General features: G+C 54.1%; 2 protein-coding genes across 6 annotated transcripts; one reads left to right on the top strand and one right to left on the bottom strand.

Moving 5' to 3' along the window:
• Positions 1–6: 6 nt before the first annotated feature.
• Positions 7–17,465, top strand: IRGQ (immunity related GTPase Q). 5 transcript variants are annotated; one of them, XM_081807009.1, is made up of 3 exons: positions 7–1,779; positions 10,534–11,065; positions 12,241–17,465. In XM_081807009.1, the coding sequence occupies exons 2-3, from the start codon at positions 10,536–10,538 to the stop codon at positions 13,598–13,600; spliced, it is 1,890 nt and encodes a 629-aa protein (XP_081663135.1). In that variant the 5' UTR covers positions 7–1,779; positions 10,534–10,535; the 3' UTR covers positions 13,601–17,465. The 5 variants fall into 5 exon arrangements, with proteins under 5 accessions (XP_081663135.1, XP_081663134.1, XP_081663136.1 ...); XM_081807008.1 differs by lacking the exon at positions 7–1,779 and adding an exon at positions 9,945–10,075; XM_081807010.1 differs by lacking the exon at positions 7–1,779 and adding an exon at positions 10,082–10,204.
• Positions 6,616–10,016, bottom strand: ZNF576 (zinc finger protein 576). The gene is made up of 3 exons (XM_031026654.2): positions 9,878–10,016; positions 8,991–9,091; positions 6,616–7,345 (listed from the first exon to the last, which is right to left on the bottom strand). Exons 1-3 carry the CDS (start codon positions 9,937–9,939, stop codon positions 6,918–6,920), a joined length of 591 nt encoding a protein of 196 aa, XP_030882514.1. The 5' UTR covers positions 9,940–10,016; the 3' UTR covers positions 6,616–6,917.
• Positions 17,466–17,860: the final 395 nt, after the last annotated feature.

Below are 17,860 nucleotides of genomic sequence, written 5' to 3'. Positions count from 1 at the left end.
TTCGACAACCTCGGGGAGCTGCATGGGCACTTCATGCTGCATGCCCGGGGGGAGGTGTAGGTAGAAACCCCACCCAGGGAGCTTGGCCAAAGGGGTGGGGTGGGAGGAGGGGGCAGAGGAAACTGGGGGGGGGGGGTCATAATGGTCATGGGGGATGGGGGTAATGCCGATCTGTGTCGTCTTAGCAGTAGATGTGTGAAGGCCAGAATAAAAGCCAAATTCTGTGTGTGTCGGTCCAGCGTGTTTGGTGTGTGTGTGCGTGCGTGCATGTCTGTAGACTCTTGAGTGTGTGAGGCATGGGCCTGGGCGTTTATCCTCTCCCATCCCCTGGGGCTCCTCCCTGGGGGGACCCTTAACATCATTGTCATCAAGACTTTCAATATTTCCTGAGTACTTCTGTTCAGTGTGGTTTCCTTATATTTACTCACAGACCCCATGATGTACAGGCTGGACTCAACACTACAGAGGTTTCACGCTCACATCATAGTCCAGGGTGGGTGTTTCAGGTTGGGGGACAGCCTTTCTCCATGCAGTGATTCGAGGACCCAGGCCATCCCTTAGCTGACTGTCATCCACATGGTCATGGCCGAGTGGCCGTGGCCTGGGTCCTGCTGGTGGAAGAGGAAGGCCAGCCTGGCGAGGTACCTGTGATGTCTTACCAGCCCCAGCCCCAAGGGGGCATATACTGCTCCCATTGACATCCCTCTGCTGAGAAATGAGTCACATGGCCACAACTCCTTGCAGGGGAATCTGGGAGAGGCGGTCTAGCCAATGCCCGGGAAGCAGAGAACAGTTCGTGGAGGATAGTGGAGGACAGCTAATGTCCTAAGAACCTTCACAAAGAGGACATTAATTATAATCAGAGCTGTGCTTCCTGAGTGCCAAGTGCTGGTCCAGGAGCTTTATATATATTGACTCATAGAAGTTGTGTATCTAGGAACTTCCAAAAATAGAACCCTAATTATAATTACAGCTGCCATTTCCCCAGCGCTTACAGAGTGCTGCATTTTATTTGCATGAGATCATCAGGTTCTTAGAATAACTCTGTGAAGTAGGGACTGTGATACATTAATTCATTTAGGTATTATCTTCCAAGTCCCTGCTGTATGCTGCGCATTGGGAATATACCAGTGAACAAAATAAAACCCTGGTCTTCATGGAGCTTGCAGGGGGGAGGGTAGGACAGACAGTAAATAAGTAAGATGGAGCGAATGCTGGATGGGGGTAGATGCTGTGGAGAAGAACAAAGCAGAGGAGGGAGAACAGTGCTGGAAGGGGGCTGCCATTTTAAATGTAGCCCTCCCTGAGGAGGTGACAGAGACCTAAGCAGAGTCGGAGGGAGGGAGAAAGCTGGAGCTGCGTACTTCGGCGGGACGAGCGGTCCAGGCAGGAGGAGGCAGGAGCCTGCTGGGTGTCAGAGAGGGCAGAGCTGGAGGGGTGAGGGCAGAGGGGAGCGGAGGGCCAGCTGGTTAGAGCTTTGTTGGAACTTGGCTCTTGCTTGGAGATGGAAAGTACTAATTCATAGAAGTTTGGCACCAAAGCTCCTTAGAAAATAGAAGCCTAATTATAATGATAGCTACCATTTACTGAGCATTTACTGTATGCCAAGCCCTGTTCTAAGGCACTTTACATGTGTTAACTCATAGAAGCTTGGCAACTAAGAACCTTCAAGAATAGAACCTGAATTACCGTAATGGCCATCATTAAATCAGCGCTCACGGTGGACCAGGCCCTGGGCTAAAGCGCTTTATATGGACAATCGCATCGGATCCTTATGAGGTAGGGGCTGTTATTTATTCATTCATTCATTCAACAGTGATGTATTGAGCACCTGCAAGATACCAGCACTATTCTGGGAGCTGAGAGTAGAGCAGTGAGCATGATGAACAAGACTCCCTACCTTTTTGGAAACCCCTCTTATAACGCAGAAGACAGATACTTAGATAGTTGAGTAAAATATATAAAACGTAGAGAACGTTAGAAGGTAGTAAGTGCTGTGGAGGAAAACGGAGTGGGGAGGCTTGTGTGTGTGTGTGTGTGTGTGTGTGTGTGTGTGTGTGTGTGGCTCCTGTCTGCAGGGGCAGTGAGTGCAAAGGCCCTGAAGTGGGGCCCTACTTGGGATATTTATGGAAGAACACTTAGGGCATGAGGCAGTTGCTGACGAAGGCAGGGGAAGACTGGTGGGAAGGCAAAGTCAGGGAGGGGCAGAGGGCCAGGCCTTCTAAGCCATTCTACCAATTTGGGCTGTGTCTCCATGTCTCCAGTCATTGTCATAACCCTTAGAGGCATAGGGGCTGTTATCACAACCATTTTACAGCGGTTCCAGCTCGGGCCCAGGGAGGTTGACTTACCTGCTACAGGTCGGTCACACAGCTAATAAGAAGCAGAGCCCGGGTTTGACTCCAGACGACGGGGTGCAGGGCATACGTCCTTCACCGTTAAGCCACATTCCAGAAATGGCAGCCTGGCTGTCCGTAGCCACCATCTGACTGGCAGGAGTGTGTTTGGTCTCCACAGAGTTACGGAGGTTTTTTAATCATGTTTGTTACCAGCATTTAAAAAATGGGCAGATTTCACATCAAAATGGAGGGTTGGGGTTTCTCTTGAAAACTGAGATCTCGACTGCTGAACCCACAATCCCATGGGACAGTAGCTTGCTGGAGCTGAGTAAGGGTTACCTTCTGCTAATGGGGCATTCCCGCCCACGCACCCATTCCCCACCATCTGGCATGTGGACCCCTCACGCCCTGCTTGCTTCCCTGATGACGGTACCTGCTTGGCCACAAAGAACACTTGTATTTTGATGCCTGTTACAGGATCTTATACCAAAGCATCTGTCAAAACCCACACTTTTCATCCTAGAAGCTCAGAATCTGAAAACCTGACATTTATCCACTCTTCAACTTGAGACTTTCCTAACCACTATAGCTTAACATCAGTGACTCTCAGAATCGTCAAAGCAGAAATTCACAGCTCATTAAAACACCACAGATGGATTTTATTTCCTGGAGCAGCATGCTTAAGCGCTCTTCTGCCCTAAGATGGGGCTTTCTAAGCATGGATGTAGAGAACCATCCATTCATCAGCAAAAATTCCTAAGGATATGAGAGACTGGGAATCCAGACACCTAGTCTGCTGCCAGTGGGGTCATTCAATTCCTCGGGGCCCAGGCAGGATAGGGACACCAAGCTAGGAATTCCAAAGAGAGGACTTAACGCAGGGGAGTGGTCACGCAGCTGTTAGAAGTCTGAGAGCACAAATGTGGAAAACTGAGGCAACTGAGCAGTTCGTGTCTGCACAAAGCTCCCACCTCTAGGCCTGGAGTCCCAGGCCCAGCAGGAGCTTGGAGGACAGGCCGTGTGCAGAGGTTTAAACCTCAAGAGGTTTAGCACAGTACCTTGTGCCCAGTACAGAACGGCACTGGAGCCTGAGCTGCTGCTGGAGGGAGTCCAAAGCAAGGTGAGTCCCTTCTCCCTCTTCCTACCTTCTTTATGCCCATCCCTCTCGTGGGCAGAACTTGAGGAAGGCAGCTCTGGAGTCTGGGAAACCTAACTGCAGAAAGCCCAGCATCACAGAGCATCACAGGGATGATGCCAAGAGACACTAGGTAAACAATGGGCACAGTTGAGCATTCTTTGAGCCTCTGAGATCAGCAGTGTCCTAGGTGCTGGGGAAGTGAGGAAGACACAACACTTGCCCTCGAGAGTGTGGATTCCAGGGTAAGGACACGGATAATGACAAACTAAAGCATGATAATCCCAGGTATTGAAGAGTGCTAAGAAGAAATTAAGTCAGGGTAAGGGTTGCTGGTGCCACTTTAGCCAAGCAGGTCAAGGAGGACCTCTCTGAGGAGGTAGCATCTGTTGAGTCCTGAATAACGTAGAGAGTGTTGCAAAATTCTGGGTAAGAGCACTCGAGGCAGAGGGAACAGCAAGTGCAAAGGCCCTGAGGCAGAAGCCAGCCTGGCATGTGTGACCGGAGTATAATGAAGATAAAGCTGGGAGGGAGTTAAGATTGCTTAGCAGGCAGGGGCTCCCATCACTGTTGGGTTTTCTGGGCCTGGGTAAGGTCTTAGGATGTTATCTATGGGATGCCATTTGAGGATTTTAAATGAGTGATGTGTGCCAACTTACGTACACGGGGTGGTCTGTAGTGGTCTGTAGTGGACTGTAGTGGACCAGCAGTGGTGGCAGGTCCGGGGGTATGGTGGGGGGAGCAGTTAGGAGAGCAGCTGTGGGGAGGGCCGGTCAGACTTGGGAATTTAAAGATTTTTTTAAAATTTTTTTTGGCAGAGACAAAGCGAGAGAGGGAACACAAGCAGGGGGAGTGGGAGAGGGAGAAGCAGGCTTCCGCTGAGCAGGGAACGCCATGCGGGGCTCAATCCCAGGACCCCGGGATCATGACCTGAGCTGAAAGCAGACGCTTAATGACTGAGCCACCCAGGCACCCCAAGACTTGGGAATTTAGAAGTAGACAGTTGACCAACCTCATAGTAGTGGTGTAGGTGGGGGCTGTAGGAGTCATGTCGACCCTTTTTATGTTTTTGAGACGCCTATTCATCATCCAAGTGACTTTCTCATGGGGAGAAGTCGGGTTTGAGCTGCAGATAAAGATTGGGAAGTCACCAGTGATGCTATTTAAAGTCTTGGGAATCTATGACATCTGGAGAGTGGAGAGAACAGGAAGAACACAGGCAGGCTGCTATCTATCTCAGGGGAGCATGTGTGATTTGAGCCTTAGGTTTGGGTTGGAGGGAACCGCTGTGGGGGAGGTGTAAAACATCTGGGTTGGAAACTTCTGAGCTATCGCCAGGTGCGGAGGAAATATTTGACTTTGGTGAAGTCGATATTTTAGGAAAAAGTGATGGCCAACTAACTCCAAACCAATTTCCCCATAAGTCATCCAAGCAAAGAGATCCAGGCTAGCTAGCCCCGCCCAAATCCTACACAAACAAACACACGCATGCACAGCCCCCTACTAGACGTAGTATTCCCCAGGGTGGGAATCCCGGCTGCGAGGCTCAGAGTAGGTTGTTTGTCTGTCGGTTAGACAAGAGGTCGGCAAACTTTTACTGTAAAGGGCCAGATGGCCCTTTCTTATTTTAAGCTTGGTGGGCCATACGGTCTCCGTTGCGACTACTCAGATCTGCAGTTCTGCGCTGCAGACAGGCTTTAAATGAGGCTGCATGTGACAGAGACCCAAAATAAGGGTGATTTAAACAAGATAGAGGCTTATTTCTCTCTTACATGATAGTATGGAAGTGGAAATTCTAGGGCTGGTATGATGACTCTGCTCCATGAAGTCATCATGGTCCCAGGGACCCATGGTCAAGGGATCCATCCTTCTGCTGTCTTGCTGCTCTGCCAGGCCATATCTTGCTCTCATGGTCCAAGATGGCTGTATACCATGTCCACACTCTAGGCAGGCAGGTAGAGGAAAAGGCATGTCCCTCTCTGAAGCCTGAGAACTCTACCCAGAATTTAGCCAGAACTTGGGTCACAGGGCCACACGTAGCTGCAAGGGACCCTGGGAAATGGGAGTGTTTGTAGCTACCATGTACCTAGCTAAAAATTGGGAGACATCTATCAGTCTCTACCATATCTATCTCAGCTATGGGCTCTAAAAACATCCCTCGGTTCAGATAGAGTCTGTGATTATTGTATGCAGGGCATCAACCATTGTCTCTAAGGGGGGCAGGACAGGTAATCCAAAGTCCTGACCACACTCAGCACGAGGCCCGGTGGGACTCGGCCCAGGGTTAGGCTTTTCAAGAGCTGAAAATAGGATCTTAATGGGAGCTCTCCCAATGTTGGCCAAATACAACAGGAAACAGAAGGTATCTCTGTTTGATTTCAAACCAGATTCCCTGCAGGGCCAGGCCAGCTCTGACCTGAGCTTCCCCCTCCCTGTGCCCTTCTTTTTATTTTATTTATTTTGAAAGTGAGAGAGAGGGATGCGCAGAGGGGTGTGGGGCAGAGGGAGAGGGAGATTGAGAATCTTAAGCAGCCTCCATGCTCAGCGCAGAGCCCAAAACCGGGCTGGCTCTCACGACCCTGAGATCATGACCTAAGCCGGAATTAAGAGTTGGACGCTTAACGACCTGAGCCACCCAGGTGTCCCCACCCTGTGCCCTTCTTATATTTTCTGGGAATTCCTGCTCAAGAGCCAGAGTTCCTTGTTTAGACATTTTAATATAAGTCTTCCCTGTTTTTAGATACTATTATTTTATTCATGTCATCTCACCTACACATATAGAAAATATTCCATGACCAGAATAGTACATAAAATTATTTAAGCGGGCAATACATTATTGGGGGGGAGTCCAAATCCATCCAATACCATGGCCCCTCCATGAGTGGGAAAGACTGACGGGTGGGAGAAGACAAGGACTTGAATTGCAACCCCCACATGACTCAGAGTACAGCCCCCAACTTTGCTATCCTGTCCCCAAAGGCCCAAGTCACTCCACATCTGGGACCCTTCCAGTGCCATCACAGGCCCCGCAACACTCACCTTCCCCGCCCCCTTTCAGGCACACATCCAGGGGAATTTGCTCCTACAGCTCATGCCACCCATCTGGGAAGAATTAAAGGTGATTACACAATCTGCAGCTAGTTGTGATTTCAAACTATTTAATTGGGAATGAGAGAGATACAAATAACAGTTTTCCCTTTTGCTTGCTTTTTTTTTTAAACAAAAGATTTCACTAATTTCACTATATCCCTGAAGGCCTTTGTGTCCTCCAAAGACTGAAGCTGTAGATGAGCATCTTCTGGGTCCTACTTATCAGGAGTCCTTTGCTTGTCCAGGGAGGGAAGCAGATCCTTCCAAGGCCCCCATCCCATATCAGAGGTGGGTTCTAGCAGCCAAAGAACCCTCCCCCACACCCATTGCCCTAGGGAGGGCTTAGCCCTCACTCAGAGCTCCCCCCGGGCATGCCGGATGTAGTGTTGATGCAGCCCCGCTTCCTGGGCAAAGTCCTGACCACACTCAGTGCAGGCAAAGGGGCCAGGAGGGGTGCGGGTCTCATGCGCCTGGCGGTGCCGCCTCAGAGAAGCAGCCTGCCCAAAGGTCTTGCCACAGTCAGGACAGGGGAATGTAGGCTGGGCAGCGGTGGGCGCCACTGGCGTGGAGGGCCTGGCGGCTGGACCGTGGCTGCGCTGATGGGCGATCAGGGCCTTGGAGGAGGGGAAGGACCGGGCGCAGGTGAAGCAGATGAAGAGGGCCCCCTGCAGCTTCTGGGCCACGAAATCCGCTGGGTGCTCCCGCTTCATGTGACGCTCCTGGAACTTGGAATCGGCGAAGGTGATGAGGCAGCGGGTGCACTGCGGGGCCCCCAGGTGGCCTGAGGGACGTGGGGAGAGGTCGGGGGGAAGCCAGCAAGAGTCACCAGGACCTCTCCCGAGCCCCAGAGTCATGCCAACAATTCACATTCAGGGCTTACCATGTGCCAGGCTGTATGCCAGGGCTGGACAGTGGCACAGGCAAACTATTACAGGACCTGTTTTATGGATGAGCAGGCTGAGGCTCAGAAAGGCCCGGCAACTTGCCTACAGTCACGAGGCCGGGAAATGAAATGGTGGAGTCAGGACTGGAACCCAGGGAATCTGCCCTTCCAACAGAGCCCCGTGATTAGAGCACAGCCTCTGGAGCCAGACTGCCTGGCACTGAATCCCAGATCTACCACTTCCTAGGCAAGTACAAGTTTCCTCATCTGGAAAATGGGGTCCTGACCATATCAGTATGGTTATAACTGATCAGTACGGTTATTACTACCTCATTGGGTTGTTGGAAGGAGTAAATGAATTAATTCATATAAAGTGCTTAGAAGAGTGCTACACAGTGGTTTGCAATTATTAGTATTGAGAAAGAGAAAAGCAGCTTGACAGCCGGGGGCCGGCCTGGCGCTCACAGCTAGGCCTTGGTGTTCTCCTGTTGAACATAAGCAGTTTCACAGAACCTCGTCAGACAAGGCCATGCTGTGACTGAGATGATTGAATCAAGTCAAGACCATGCCAGAATAACGTCTGAACACAGACAAAACACGAACGTTGTCCAAGCCACAAGAAAGACCAAACACCCCGCTATCCTGGCTCCTAGGAGGGGCTGCTGCCGCTTTATCAGTCGCAGCTTGAGCCTTCATGCCTCCTTCCTAGATAAGATCTGACCACCCTATCTTTTGCCCCTGCTTACCGGCAGCATCTAATTCTGGCACAAAACCCTTTCTTGAACCCTTCCCAAAACCACCTAAAATAAATCCTTCTAACACTGAGATGTCCCACAGCGCCCCAGGGCGTGTGTGCTTCCTCAGTGCAAAGAGCAATAAACCCAACTCGTTCAAGTGTAGGGTGTGCTCCTGGTGGTCTTTGGCTGGAGGGCCTTGACACAGGGGCTGTCATTGTCACAGATAACCTCTCCTTGCCTCCATTCCCCTGAGGGAATCTCCTAGGGTCCGTCAGGAGGACTGAGATAACGAAGGTTAAATGCTTACAAAGTGCCCATAAGCATCATGAGCCTTCAGTAGAAGCTGTTGCTATCATGCTGTCAAACAGACCTTCCCCTTCTTTGCCCCTAATCCCCATTACAGCCGTGTCACCTGAGGAGTGGCAACTTCTTTTGACAGGGAAACCCAAGCCCGAGTCACACTGAAAGTCTGGGGCAGAGTTGGAACTGGAACTTGGGGCTCCTCTGCCAGTGCCCCACTTTTCCCAGCCACATCTCCCACCCCAAGCCTCTCTAGATGCCACTTTGTCCCTCTGAACTGTGGCCCACTCGAACTTACATGGACAGAGCAGGGTGGGTACATCTGAGCAGAATGAGGGTAAGGGTGGAGAGTGGCAGTTCCTGGTAGGGCAGCTTAGAAGCCATTTATTACAGCCCCTTCCCAGCAGGCAAGTGCCTGTAACGCCTGGGACACTTAAATGCTATAGAAATCCCTTTAGGTAGCATCAGCTCCAGCACCCCACCCTCCTCTGGCCAGCAGCACTCACAGATGTCGCCTCCTGGACTGCGGGGACTCCTCTCCTTGGACGAATCCTGCTGCTCCATGGTCTCTTCAGGATGCGGGTCCTCCATAGTGACTGGGATCCCTCTGGTCAAGAGAGTAGCACGCATGACAGAATAGTAAATCAAGTGAAGTCGCTCATCTATCGACAGCATTAAAGGGCCCGCTAATCCCGTGACTTCTGACAGGCTCTCCTTGCCCCCATAAGATGCCATCCTCTTGAACTCTAACCTGATGGAGCTGTTCCCTAGGGAAGCTTCGACCCTCCCAAAAGATTCGACTCCCTAGGTTTGTGACACCCCTTCGAGCCTTCTCACCTGTATGAGACCTATGGCCTCCTACATCAAACTAACTCCCTGAACTCAGGGCATGGAACCCTTGAGCTTTGACACCAGCCTCATCCCCGTCTCCCACGTGTCTTGAGGCCGGTGATGGCATCCAGGCTTTAGCCCGCCTCTTCCCGGGAGGCATCTTTCTCGGACATCCTGTAACCCTCGTTCCACCCAGGGCCCCCGCCTCCCACGCGCGCCTTCAGCCTTCGCCCCAAGCACTGCCCTCGGTTCCCTCCTCCCGAGGCGGGGTAGCCCAGGCCTCCCGTTTTTCTCCAGACAGCAGAGGGCTGCCTTTCGTTGCGCCTGTCAGTCGCTCGTCACAGCGCCGCCACCCGGAGGGAAGCGGGGTAGGGCCCACCGAGTCTTAAGGTCCCAGTGGCTTCCACGCCCTTTCGCCTGATGAGCCCCTCGAAGCCCAGGCCCGGCATGCTATCCGGCAGTGATGCAGTCGCGCCAACCGGGTCCTCAGAGTAACGGGAGGGGTCCTTTTCTGCCCTGGGGTGCGTTATGATGACGTTGCAGCCCCCCGTGCCGTACACACCTCAGCTTCTTGCGCAACTGTGGCCAGGCGCTCCTGGCGCGCAGGCGCTTTGACTCCTTCATTGTTCCGAGCCTTGCGGCAGCAGGGCTTGAATGGAGAGCGGGCGTACTTCGATTGCTTTGCGCAGGCGCCGTGAAGGGCTGTAGCCCCGAGGTCACGCTTCCAAGACACACCCTCTCCTTAAAAGAGTGACGCCAGGTTAGAGCCCCCGGAACGTGTCCGGACGTCCCCAAATCCCGGCCCTCTAACCTCTTCGGCCTCCGTCCGCCCGACCCCAGGGGCGGGGCTTCTCGGCGGCTGATAAGTCGCCCCTGACTGAGCTCTCAGGTTGTGCCGGCGGTTTGCTCGGTTAGTGATTTGGAAGGGAGGTGTGGGGGATAGAAACATCTATGTCCCTGAGGGAGGAGAGGGCTTGGAGGCCCGATTTCTGAGAATTTGAAACAGAGAAAAATGTATCCAGAAAGAGGGCAGGCAAGAAGCCCTTATCCCTGGGGAAAAGGTAGGGCGTGGGTGCCGGATTTTTCCCTGGGAGTGACATCCAAGAAGGGAAGGGGACGGGGTGAAGGACTGAAGTCTGAGACCCCAGTGGGATGACAAAGAATAAAAAAGGCTGAGTGCTCCCTGACCTGGGTCTGCCCCACCCCCTTGCTTTCCAGGTATGCCACCGCCACGGGGTGACGTGACCGCCTTGTTCCTGGGGCCTCCGGGCTGTGGCAAGTCCGCGCTTATTGCAGCGCTGTGCGACGGGAATGTGGAGACGATAGAGATTCCCGAGGGACGGCCGGACTCCGGGATCCCCAGCCTGCGAGCTGCCGGCCCTGGCCTTTTCCTGGGCGAGCTGAGCTGTCCACCCGCAGCGCCAGGGCCCTGGGCGGCGGAGGCCAATGTGCTGGTATTGGTGCTACCCGGCCCCGAAGGGAACGGGGAGCCCTTAGCCGCAGCGCTGGGAGAGGCAGCGCGGGCCGCCTTGGCCCGAGGGACCCCGTTGCTGGCTGTGCGGAAGCTCCGTCCTGGAGATTCGGAAAATGAAGCCCAGGCCCGGGATCAGACAGAGGCCCTGCTGAACAGCGCAGGATTGGGGGCCGCGGCTCTCTTCGTGCTGCCGGCCGACTGCGGCAGCAGAGATGGCTGCAAGGAATTGGAGCGTCTGCGGGCGGCGCTGCGGAGCCAGGCGGAGGTGCTGCAAAGGTGAGCGAGGAGTTGGGGTGGGTTGGAGGCCTGGTCTTTTAGAAAATGTTCTTTGAGATCCGCGAGACCCCTCCCCCCAGCGAGCTTGGGGCAGGCGTTAAAAACAGGATAGCTGCTGGGGGGCCCTGCTCTCTCGTCCAGATCCCACCCCTCAGCGCAGGTTTTGAGGTCAGCGAGGCTCCACCCCAAGCCCAAGCTCAGTGCTGGACCCTTTCCCCATTTCTAGGCCTCGCCCCACGGGCTATAGATTCCGACCTGTCCTCCAGGTTCATTCTCCTGCCAGTGTTCTGAGGTCACAAGCCCTGCCCCAGTGAGAATTTTAGGAGAGGCCAGGACCTAAAGCCCGGATACTACCCCCCTCCCCCGCAAAAGTTTGAAGGAGGGCCCATTCAGCATACAAGCTTGTGATGCCCGCGAAGATTTTACCCTAGGATTCACACTTTTTGAGCCCTCCTCACCCTCCCCATCATCAGCTTTGTTCTCCAGCTACACCAGTCCTTGTAAAGCCACACCCTCAGTGAGCCTTATTATTTCTGGGATCGCTCCCCCACCTCCTTTCTCTAATCCCGTCTCGTTTCTATGCCCATTTGCTGGATACTTCCTGAATTTTTCCCCCCAACCCCTGGCCGCCTATTTCATAGAAGTCAAATGAGGCTCAGTGTGCATCTTTTTTCCTTAGCCACATTTCCTTCCTTGGTAAGCACTGGTAGGTGAGGCTTTTCCCCTCTTTGGTCCTTATTCCCTTCCTTACGCCTAGTCTCAGCAAAGAGCACCCTGGGTGACCTTGCTCTGGTCGGAAGGTGCTTGACTTTTCTTTAGTCCACAATTCAGTTGCAAGCCTGTCTTTGCCTGAGCCCGACCTTCCCTAAGTTTTGCTTGGCCTTTCTTAACCCTGCAGGTCCCTTGGAAAAGCGCCCCCCCCCCACCCCGCCCCAAGACTGAATCCCAGAGATTTAGCAGCTTCCCCCTTTTAGGCTTTGTTGGAAACCTGACCTCAACGAACCTGCCCCATCCCTGTTTTAAGCCCTGGTTTCTATATGCTGTACCATTAGTCTGACCCCTCCCTCTTCTTTCAGGGATCATTCGGAAAATTCCACCCTTATCATCCTAGCCTAGTCCTGTCCCCGTAGCACAGCCCTCTAGCGTGTAAACCCTCCCTCTTCCTGTTCCTTCAGGCTCCTTCCACCGGCTCAGGATGGCTTCGAGGTACTGGGTGCGGCAGAGCTGGAGGCTGTGCGTGAGGCCTTTGAGACCGGTGGCTTGGAGGCGGCGCTGTCGTGGGTTCGCGCTGGCCTGGAGCGCCTGGGCAGCGCGCGGCTGGACCTGGCCGTGACCGGCAAGGCTGATGTGAGCCTTGTGCTGAACATGCTACTTGGGTTGGATCCCCCTGACCCAGATGACGAGCCTGTTTTCACGCCCCCGGGGCCCACGCCCTGCCCGGCGCCAGAGCGTCCCAACGTGGTGCTCTGGAAGGTGCCTCTGGGCTCCGCGGGCACTGCTGCCACCCCCCATCCGACCCACTACGACGCCCTCATCCTCGTCACCCCGGGGGCCCCTACTGAGAAGGACTGGGCTGAGGTGCGGCCCTTCGTGCTGCCAGATGCGCCGCTGATCTGCGTGCGAACAGACGGTGAGGGCGAGGATCCAGAGTACCCGGAGGAAGAGGAGAAGGCAGAGAAGCCCAGCTCCGAGAGCTTAGAGAACGCAGGCGGAGAGGGGTTGAAGAATGCACGCAGTGAGGGAAGGGAGAGCCGTGGCACTGGATTGCAGAAAGGTAGCGGGGAAGAGTCCGGGAAAGCAGGCAGCGGGGAAGGGTCAGAGAAAGCAGGCAGTGAGAGTTTGCCGCGTGTTGGCGGCGGCGCGAAGAAATCGGGCAGTGGGGACTCAGAGCGTGCGGTCGCGCCGAGCCCGGAGGATGAGACGTGGGAGGTGCTGGAGGAGGCACCGCCGCCCGTGTTCCCCCTGCGGCCTGGCGGCCTCCCCGGGCTCTGCGAGTGGCTGCGGCGCGCGCTCCCCCCGGCCCAGGCGGGGGCGCTGCTGCTGGCGCTGCCACCCGCGTCTCCCCACGGGGCCCGGATGAAGGCTGCGGCGCTGCGGGCCGGGGCGTGGCGGCCGGCTCTGCTGGCTAGCCTGGCGGCGGCGGCGGCCCCAGTACCAGGGCTAGGCTGGGCGTGCGACGTGGCGCTGCTGCGGGGCCAGCTGGCGGAGTGGCGGCGGGCGCTGGGGCTCGAACCCGCGGCGCTGGCTCGACGCGAGCGCGCGCTAGGCTTGGCTCCCGGGGAGCTGGCAGAACGGACGCGCTTCCCGGGCCCGGTGACGCGCGCCGAGGTGGAGGCGAGGCTGGGCGCGTGGGCGGGCGAGGGCACTGCGGGGGGCGCGGCGCTGGGCGCCCTTTCCTTCCTGTGGCCGGCGGGCGGGGCGGCGGCCACCGGCGGCCTGGGTTACCGCGCCGCGCACGGCGTCCTGCTGCAGGCCCTCGACGAGATGCAGGCCGATGCCGAGGCGGTGCTGGCACCCCATGGGCCCGCGCAGTGAGGGGAGGGATGAGGGTCGGGGCTTCCGGGGTGCTCAGCGTCCGTGCTGCTTGGCTCCGCCAGGGGCTGAGGACTCCCAAGTCCCGCGTGGGGGGGGGGTGGAGTTGGATGTCTGGGCCTCTGAGGTAAAAGAGCTGGGGGCCACCACCCAGAATCCTGGGTGCTTGAAGGGGATGAGGGCTCTAGGACTACTGACTGGGATGTGTGACTTGTAGTCCCCTGGATCCCTAGGTCCTGAAGGGGAATGGAGTCTGGGGGAGAGAACTGATTTCCCTGGGGACCACAGGGCATGACACCAGACTGTGTCCTGAAGGAAGTTGAGGGGTTGGACTCCTAGAAGGGGTTCTGTCCTGGTCTCCAGGGGAGTAGAAACTGGATCTGTTGGTCCTCTGGCCCTGGGAGGGGGGAGAAGAGGTGAAAGCCCTGGTTCCTGATGAAGAGGGTCTCCATCATCCTGGAGATTCCAGTATGGAGGAAGGAGTCTGGGTACCCCAGGGAGCCGGAATCCTTGGAACTGCTGCGCCACACGGGGGTATAGGATCCAGGCTTCCCAGAGGGAATGGGTCTGCATCCAGCCTCCCAGTTCCTCAAGAGGCGGTGGCTTTGAATCTTCAGTGGACCTTGGTTTCTAATTCCTGGGTGGTGGGAGGTCTCCATCTACAGGAGGGAACAGGGGGCTGTGCAAAAGAGCTGGAGATCCTTTGGTCCCCCTTGAGGAATAGAGAGATATCTAATATTTACTGTTCCAGGGGACTGATGACCTAGATTCCTTCCCCAGCTGTTGTGGGGAGGATGGTCCCACAAAAATGAGGGGAGGAGGCAAGAGGTCTGGGCATGGTGGGCCCTGGTGGTAGCCAGAGACCAGGAATGAGGCCTTCTAGGTGTGGAAGGGCAGGAACCCATACCTCAGAGGTACCTCCCACAAATCCCTTATGGATTTGGACCCTGGCAGTTGTCGCTCTGTGTGAGTTTGGGAAGGGATATGACTGCCCCATTTCATAAGTGCTGAGTGATTCAGGGGATCTTTGGTGAGTCTTTTCCTTTGTCCCTCTCTCCCTTAGTGGTTTCTATCTCTTTTTGGTCTTGATTTGTTCTGTCATTAAGCCTAACCCTTTCTGGCCTTGGTATTTTAAACTCCTGCCTTTTTTGGAAAAGCAGCTGTCGTGCTGCAGTGATCCAGACATTTCTGTGTTGGCTACCTCAGGTGTCACCAAGAGGCTCTGCCTTCTGGTGTACACACAGTGCTGCAGAGGGCAAGAGACCCACAGAACAGCTAGGGAGCATTCCAGACTGTGGGAGTGTGCCATGAGTGAAGCAAAGCCAGAAACCACAGTGCCTGGAATGTTCTAGGCTGCCAACTATAGGTAGAAAAGACGCCACAGGTCACAGAATTCTTCAGTGTCAACAAACAGAAAGGGGGGACCCGAAAGGCCATTAAGTAGAATGAATCTCTTTTATGAGAGATGGGGAGAGCAAAGCCCAGGGAGGGCAGGCTCTAGGCCCAACAGCACACAGCAAGGTCCTATGTGGTCTGGCCCCTGCCTCTTCGCATTCCCTGCCCCCACCCCATCCCCCAACCAGCCTGATCTTCCTTCTGATGCCTGGGTGGGCCACCTTGGATCCTGCCCCAGGACCTTTGCATTTGCTGTTCTTTCTGCGTAGAATGCTCTGCCCCCAGATCTTCCCATGGCTGGTTCCTCCTTGTCAAGCAGGTCTCAGCTCACATGTCCCCTCAGAGAGGCCTTCCCTGACCAGTGTAACTGAAGTAGCTCACACATCCCCATTATTCATCTCAGCCTGTCAGTGTTTCTCTTGTAGCAGTTATTACTGTAAGCAGTTACGTTATTTATTTCCCTATTTAATAGCTATGATCCTCTTACCTGTCTTGTTCTCTGCTGTACCCCCAGCACCTAGAAGAGTGCCTGACAACACAGTAGGTGCTTAGTAAATACTGAATTCATTATTCCGTGGCAGACTGGAACTTAGATTGTCGGCCTCTTGCCACAAGACAGGGGAAATGAGCGAGGCAGGGAGAAACAAGCATCTGGTGGGAGAGAAGCTCCTGTCAGACGTCAAGGGATCTGGGAAGCAAGCAAGGCCTTGCCACTGGCACTCTGGGTGACTTGGACCAGTGCCTTATTTTCTCATCTGCGAAAGGAAAAGCCTGGACGAGAACCCTAAACACTTCCAAGATCCTATTTTCTTTGACAGCAGGAGACAAGGATGACCCATCTGAGGGGCAGATACCTGCCAGATGGTACCCCCATGTCCATCTTGAACCCCTACCACTGGCACAATTTGTCCCCTTTGAATTGAGGTGGCTGAGGTGGGGAAAAGCATTTGGCTCCATACAAAACGGCTTCAGGCATTGTCCTCAAAGGCCTTTTGGGCTTCAGGGAAAGGTGTTTGCCCATATCTGTAATATCCAGTACAACACGATCTGCCTCTCAGTCTGGCGTGCCCCCCGTGGGGAAGTGGGAGAGGCGCCCAGCAGTGCTGTCCATCAAACGGAATGTGAGCTGCATCTGTAACTTGAAATGTCCCAGCAGCCACATTAAAAAAGGTAAAAGGAAAACAGGGCGAAGCTAGTTATGTTTTACGTAACCCAGTAAATCCGAAATATTATTTCAACATGTAGTCAGTCGAGAAAAGAATGAGATATTTTACACTTAGCGTACATCGCCTTCAGATGATAAATTTTCATCAGAAGTACCTCTATTTAACTTTCCGAAAAATTCGTCGGTGGAGAAATCGATTCCTCTACTCAAGTTGTCCCGATTATATTGACCAGTTTCCCAGTAACTGAGGTGTGTATCTATCCATTTTCAATTAAAAGTGAATAAAGTTTAAAACTCCACTTCCCAGTTAACACTAACCACGTTTCAAGGGCTCAGTAGCCACCTGTGATGTGTGGCTAGAGCGTTGGACAGCACAGACCTAGGACGCTTCCATTATCACAGGAAATCCTGTTGGCACAGCTCTAGGGTCAGACAGTTCTCCAGACATTGGGGTAACCTTGGGCAAGCCACTCAGCAAATGGCATCTACCTCACAGGGTAATTGTAAGAATATGTATGTACGTATGTACATGCATCTTCACACACACACACACCCGTCCGCTCACACTGCAGCCCTTGGGAGAAGCTTGGCCCCTGGGGAGCTCAACCATAAGTCTTGTTGCCTATGCCCTGGGCCCCAGGCAGCACCACAGCTCTAGTCTGGGCACCTCTGTCTCACGCCCATGCCTTTGCTCACAGTGCCCTCCTCTTTCTCTGCCACTTTTCATGCCATCTCTGATTTGGTCTTGCCTGACACCTCTGCCCCATGCTGCCCTGCTCCAAATTCCCTCTGCCCTCATGCCAACGAGGGTGGTGCCAGAGATCATATCTGAGAAAGCAAAACCCGATTTTGTTTGCCTGTGTCTTTGTTGGGGAGTGCTGATTGTGTTTCTGTCGTTGTGTATCGACACTCTTGGGTGTCGTGACTAATTGGGGGGGTTGTCTTTTAAATTATGACTTTTGATGGGAGGCATCATGTTGCTAGCGAGGCATCTGTCTCTGGGAGCATCCAAGCAGAAAGACTTAAGACTCCCTTGAGAACTGATTGCTGGCTGCCCTCGGGGTGGGTCGACGTCATACTTCCAGGCTGGAAGACCCTTGAAGGCAAGAATTCAAGGAAATGGATGCTAAGTCTTGGCCCTGCTGTTGCCAGAGATGATCTCATCACCTTAGCCGAATTTCATACATTTCTGGATAATGATGAAGAGACTTATATCCACTAGGGTGGGGAACCTGGGAAGGCTAATCAAAGGTGTGATTGGCCTGTGGTGCTTTTTGAAGGAGTGAATAAAAATGTGTAGAAATCCCACTCTGTGTCTCTTCTTTGGGGATTTGAAGGGAAAGATGCTTGGGATTTTGCTTCGGTCTGGGGACGGAAAGGGCTCGAGATATACTGGGTCTGAAGGAGGAAGAGACCAACGGTGGGGACTCCTGGGTCCTGGGAGAGGAGTGCTGGATGGTGAGGGTCTGTTTGGGAAAGAACCCCTTGAGCTGGAATCCAGAGACTCCCAGGATGGGGTAGGGGAAGGTAGATGCAGGTGGAAAAGTGACATTTAGACCTTAGGGGCTTGTGACAGTAAAGCATCCCAGCTCTGGAAGCAGCTTGGTCCATTAATGCCTCTCTCTGTTCTTGGAGAGTCCCTTCTGACTCTAGAGCTGGCCGCGTGATTTGCCTGGCCACAGGAACAACAAACAGCAAACACC

Source organism: Leptonychotes weddellii, chromosome 16 (genome assembly GCF_054177405.1).
Source record: "Leptonychotes weddellii isolate Sample4059 chromosome 16, ASM5417740v2, whole genome shotgun sequence".
NCBI lineage: Eukaryota > Metazoa > Chordata > Mammalia > Carnivora > Phocidae > Leptonychotes > Leptonychotes weddellii.
Note: the sequence above shows the minus strand (reverse complement) of the source record. Positions and strands in the feature narration are given on the sequence as shown.

Coding starts and splice junctions, on each gene's coding strand:
- ZNF576 (XM_031026654.2), bottom strand. CDS start 9,939: ATGAAGGAGTCAAAGCGCCTGCGCGCCAGGAGCGCCTGGCCACAGTTG. Junction 9,092..9,877: donor CAGTTGCGCAAGAAGCTGAG/GTGTGTACGGCA, acceptor TCTCTTGACCAG/AGGGATCCCAGTCACTATGG. Junction 7,346..8,990: donor CAGTCCAGGAGGCGACATCT/GTGAGTGCTGCT, acceptor CACGTCCCTCAG/GCCACCTGGGGGCCCCGCAG.
- IRGQ (XM_006732005.3), top strand. CDS start 10,328: ATGTATCCAGAAAGAGGGCAGGCAAGAAGCCCTTATCCCTGGGGAAAA. Junction 10,377..10,533: donor CCCTTATCCCTGGGGAAAAG/GTAGGGCGTGGG, acceptor CTTGCTTTCCAG/GTATGCCACCGCCACGGGGT. Junction 11,066..12,240: donor CAGGCGGAGGTGCTGCAAAG/GTGAGCGAGGAG, acceptor CTGTTCCTTCAG/GCTCCTTCCACCGGCTCAGG.